The sequence below is a fragment of the Hemibagrus wyckioides genome, linkage group LG27, assembly GCF_019097595.1.
Source record: "Hemibagrus wyckioides isolate EC202008001 linkage group LG27, SWU_Hwy_1.0, whole genome shotgun sequence".
NCBI lineage: Eukaryota > Metazoa > Chordata > Actinopteri > Siluriformes > Bagridae > Hemibagrus > Hemibagrus wyckioides.
In genome coordinates, this window is record NC_080736.1 from 16,952,059 (window position 1) to 16,957,058 (window position 5,000).

The window sequence follows — 5,000 nt, forward strand, 5'->3', positions numbered from 1 at the left end:
AATAATAATGGTGTGTGTTTGTTTACACTCACAAAACACAATTATCTGATTCCTTATAATTAATGTGAACACACGCACACACACACACACACACACACACGCACGCACACACACACACACACACACATGTAAATATGCCTTTCTCAGCGGGATGATGTGTGTTTGCTTGCTACTCAGCCAATCGATTTGGGGACAAAAAAGAAAACAAGGTCAAAGAGAGAGAGAGAGAGAGAGAGAGAGAGAGAGAGGGAGGGTGTAAGAGAGATATACAGAGAGGGAGACACTTTATTGAAGTTGATTCATTTCTGACATGAAACTATTTTTCCTGCCTCGTTTATGCTGAGTGATCACCTTCTACATCAACAAATTAACCATCAATTTACTAAAGAGAGGGAGGGAGAGAAAGAGAGAGAGAGAGAGAGAGAGAGAGAGAGAGAGAGAGAAAGATACAGAGTGAGAAAGACACAGAGTGAGTAAGAGAGAGGGAGAGAGAGGGGGAGAGAGCACAAGGTACAGAGAAAGAGAGAAAGAGAGAGAGAGAGAGAGAGAGAGAGAGAGAGAGAGAGAGAGCGAGTAAGAGAGAGAGAGAAAGAGATCGAGTAAGAGAGAGAGAGAGAGAGAGAGAGAGAGAGAGAGAGAGAGAGAGAGAGCGAGGTACAGAGAGAGAGAGAGAGAGAGAGAGAGAGCGAGTGAGAGAGAAAGAGAAAGAGAGAGAGAAGGGAGAGAGAGAAGGGAGAGAGAGTGAGGTACAGAGGGGGGGGGAGCGGGAGGGAGAAGGAGAGAAAGAGAGAGAGCGGGAGGGAGTGGGGAGAGAGAGATACAGAAAGAGGAAGAAAGAGAGAGAGAGAGAGAGAGAGATAGTAGAGAGGGAGAAGGAATCAGAGAGAGAATTTTATAGTAGTAGTTCTGTATAAATGCTTAAGTCCATTAAAAAGACATTACCCATAATTCCTTTCACCACTTCCCTGATGACCACTGCATGTCTGTGTCCTCTTTCCAGCTTTACCCCAGTCATTTATGCAGAGCGCTAATCTCATATGCTAACGGTTAATTAGCTAGCAACTCGATCGGCTATAAGAGAGTGATGGTGTAATTCTGCTGATGATGCTCAGTGAGAATGAACTCTACCACACAGGCTGCAGACACCAGCCACCAGACATGACCAATCAAATCAGAGTGTAATCCTAACATTAATGCCATGATGAGAGAACCTCCCTGACTTCCACAACATTACGAGTGGAGTACTTACACAACTTCTGGAAAGGGATAAAAAGTCTGATGTTGCTGTGGTGTTAGAGGAAGTCAGGGTGGTACAGTGCTTCATCACTGATTAGTTTCCTATAACAGCCCCCCCCACCCATGCTTTATTCTTTATGAACTTGTGTGTATAGAGCAGACCAGTAAACCCTGATAGGCATGACTAATGGATAACAGATAGATTACCACAGTGCAGCTCATCTTCTCCATCCTTACAGTCCTTCTGTCCATCACACAGCCATGCGGTAGAGACACAGCTTCCACTGGGACACGAGAACAGACCTTCTGCACACAGCTGACCTGCAGGAGCCACAGCTGAGGAGGACCAACAGGTCAACACATACGATTGTTATTACTAAAAACAACATTATTACAGATTTTAAAGAATTTATAGCAGACACTGTGGGCGGGGGTGCTGGGGCTTCTGTACCACAAGGAATGACAGTAATAAAGAAGCGTACCATGGCAGTGTGTTTCATCTGAGTAATCACCGCAGTCGTCCACTCCGTCACACACCCAGTGAGGAAGAACACACAGAGACGTGGAGTTACACCTGAGGAACACGCTGTCATCCACTCGCACCCCCAACCGGTGGTAATCAACACAGTCTACATGACCTGCACACACACACACACATACACAAACACACGCACACACGGGCAGGGATTAACACACTAACACACACACACAGAGTGAGTGCGTAATGCAGACTGATCTTACTGCAGTTCTTCTCATCTGAGGCGTCTGTGCAGTCGATGATCTGATCACACCAGGACGTCTGCGACACACACGACCCGTCTGCGCAGCGCCGCTCGAAAGACGAGCACACATCTGAGAACACGACAAACACACGTTAAAACCTACATACATAAAAACCTTCAGTACATAAAAAATTAAATACAGAAATAAAATGTTAAAGGCTACTGATAACCTGAGAACCAATTAAATGACCAGTACATTCTAGCCATTCTCTCATGGACAATAACAGACCAGTGGTCCATACTGTCCAGCTTTTACAGTCAAACTAATCAATAATCAGATCAAATCAAATATTTAAAATCATTTATAACAACTCATAACAGAAGAAAACAAATGAATTCAGTTATAAATAAATAGAAAAACAGAGAAAAATGGAATATAGTAGAAAAATAAGGAGAGAGCAGAAGAACAGAGACAAAAAGATATGGATGGACAAATAAAGGGAAAGAAAGATGGATATATGGACAGATGGATGGATGGGTAGATGTTTGGGTGGACAGATGGATGTTTGGGTGAAGGGATGGTTGGACAGATGGATGGATGAATGGGTAGATGTTTGGGCAGAGGGATGGATGGATGAATGGATACATGTTTGGGTGGAGGGATGGATGGACAGATGGATGGATGAATGGGTAGATGTTTGGGCGGAGGTATGGATGGACAGATGGATGGGTGAATGGATGGATGTTTGGGTGGAGGGATGGATGGACAGATGGATGGGTGAATGGATGGATGTTTGGGTGGAGGGATGGATGGACAGATGGATGGGTGAATGGATAGATGTTTGGGTGGAGGGATGGATGGACAGATGGATGGATGAATGGATACATGTTTGGGTGGAGGGATGGATGGACAAATGGATGGATAAATGGGTAGATGTTTGGGTGGAGGGATGGATGGACAGATGGATGGATGAATGGATAGATGTTTGGGTGGAGGGATGGATGGACAGATGGATGGATGAATGGATAGATGTTTGGGTGGAGGGATGGATGGACAGATGGATGGATGAATGGATGGATGTTTGGGTGGAGGGATGGATGGACAGATGGATGGGTGAATGGATGGATGTTTGGGTGGAGGGATGGATGGACAGATGGATGGGTGAATGGATGGATGTTTGGGTGGAGGGATGGATGGACAGATGGATGGGTGAATGGATAGATGTTTGGGTGGAGGGATGAATGGACAGATGGATGGATGAATGGATGGATGTTTGGGTGGAGGGATGGATGGACAGATGGATGGATGAATGGGTAGATGTTTGGGTGGAGGGATAGATGGACAGATGGATGGATGAATGGATAGACGTTTGGGTGGAGGGATTGATGGACAGATGGATGGATGGATGTGCTTACTGTTGCAGAAGGCTTCGTCTGAGTTATCACCACAGTCATTCACTCCATCACAGAAACGAGTGTTCACTACACAGCGCTGATTATTACAGAGTTTATAACCTCCTCTACAACCACGCTTATCTACAGAGAGAGAGAGAGAGAGAGAGAGAGAGAAAGAGAGAGAAAGAGAGGGTCATATTAACATTATGAAAAATAAATGATCATTCTGTCCAATTAAAAAGCTCTGTAGAAACTGATTGTCCCGCCCCCTGCGATCAACCCCACAGATAAACACACAGAGACAGCATTTGGACACATCAAGTTTATGTGTGTTTGTGTGTGTGTGTGTGTGTTTGTGTGTGTGTGTGTGTGTTTCCCCTCTCTCCTGATGTCACAGTTAGAGATATAAAGCTCTATGTCAGAATAGATTCAGGGCTCAGTTCTGACCCGAGGTGCGGTGGCTGGATGTGGTGACAGCACTGTAATGGACAGACAGGCATTAAGACCTCCGTCACAGCTGGAAACACACACTGTTTAAATCTGAGGCTGCAAATTTACTCCATCTGTGTTTATTTAAAAACTCACCAGCTGAAGCGCCTCAGTATCGATCTACTGCAGCTCTGTTTAACAGGCACTCAGGAACAAGTGCAGTACCACTGACTATCATTTATCATCTCATACAGTCATCATCATCATCATCATTATTATTATTATTATTATTATTATTATTATTATTATTATTATTATTATCATTATTATTATCATTATTATTATTATTATTATTATTATTATTATTATCATTATCATTATCATCATCATTATTATCATTATTATTATCATTATCATCATTATTATTATTATCATTATTATTATCATTATTATCATTATCATCATCATTATTATCATTATTTTTATCATTATAAATTATAATTATAATTATAATTATAATTATAATTATCATTATTATTATTATTATTATTATCATTATTATTATTATCATTATTATTATTATTATTATCATTATTATTATTATTATTATTATTATTATTATTAGGGTACTAAGCCAGGTGGAGGTATGAAGCGTCTGTAATCCTCCACACTGCAGGTTTCTCTCAGGTGTCTGGTGTAATCCTGCTGAAAGCCTCGGGCAGCAGCTCAGTTCAGCTTGGACAGGAATAAAAACTTCTCAGACAAAACAGCGAGTGTTGCCGCCTCCTGAGCCGCCGTGTGCAGCGTCTGTTTCATAAATGTCAGAGCACAGTGACTAATGCAGCCGAAGCAGACTGGAGAGGAGAAGATCTACACAACAGAGTGCGCTAAAAGCAGAAGAGTGTCCACACTGCTTCCTCCACACGCTTTACACATCAACCCAGGGTGCACCAGGAAGTGGGGGGAGGGGAGTGGGGGAGAGGGTGTAATTAAAACAGTCTAAACACTAATAACGTCTCTCTCTCTCTCTCTCTCTCTCTCTCTCTCACCGCAGTACTGTCTCTTCTCATCAGATTTGTCCTTGCAGTGAGCATCGCCGTCACACGCCAGCTCGTAGTCGATACACTCTCCATTAGCGCACTGAAACTCGGAGTGTGTGTTACAGGAGGAGTTCAGCACTGAGGGGAGAGACCACAACCTTAATAACACGCAAACACC

General features: G+C 43.0%; 1 protein-coding gene across 6 annotated transcripts in view; it reads right to left on the reverse strand.

Moving 5' to 3' along the window:
• LOC131347815 (low-density lipoprotein receptor-related protein 1B-like) overlaps positions 1-5,000 on the reverse strand; it is a 216,989-nt gene that overhangs the window by 47,700 nt on the left and 164,289 nt on the right. For all 6 annotated transcript variants that reach the window (XR_009203830.1, XR_009203831.1, XM_058382212.1 and 3 more), the window contains 5 exons: positions 4,832-4,960; positions 3,375-3,494; positions 1,978-2,088; positions 1,719-1,874; positions 1,444-1,572 (listed from right to left, as the gene is read on the reverse strand). Coding sequence is in view for 4 of the 6 variants with exons in the window: in XM_058382212.1 (XP_058238195.1) it covers positions 1,444-1,572; positions 1,719-1,874; positions 1,978-2,088; positions 3,375-3,494; positions 4,832-4,960 (645 nt within the window). In the remaining 2 variants the exon portion in view is untranslated. The remainder of the gene's footprint in view (positions 1-1,443; positions 1,573-1,718; positions 1,875-1,977; positions 2,089-3,374; positions 3,495-4,831; positions 4,961-5,000) is intronic.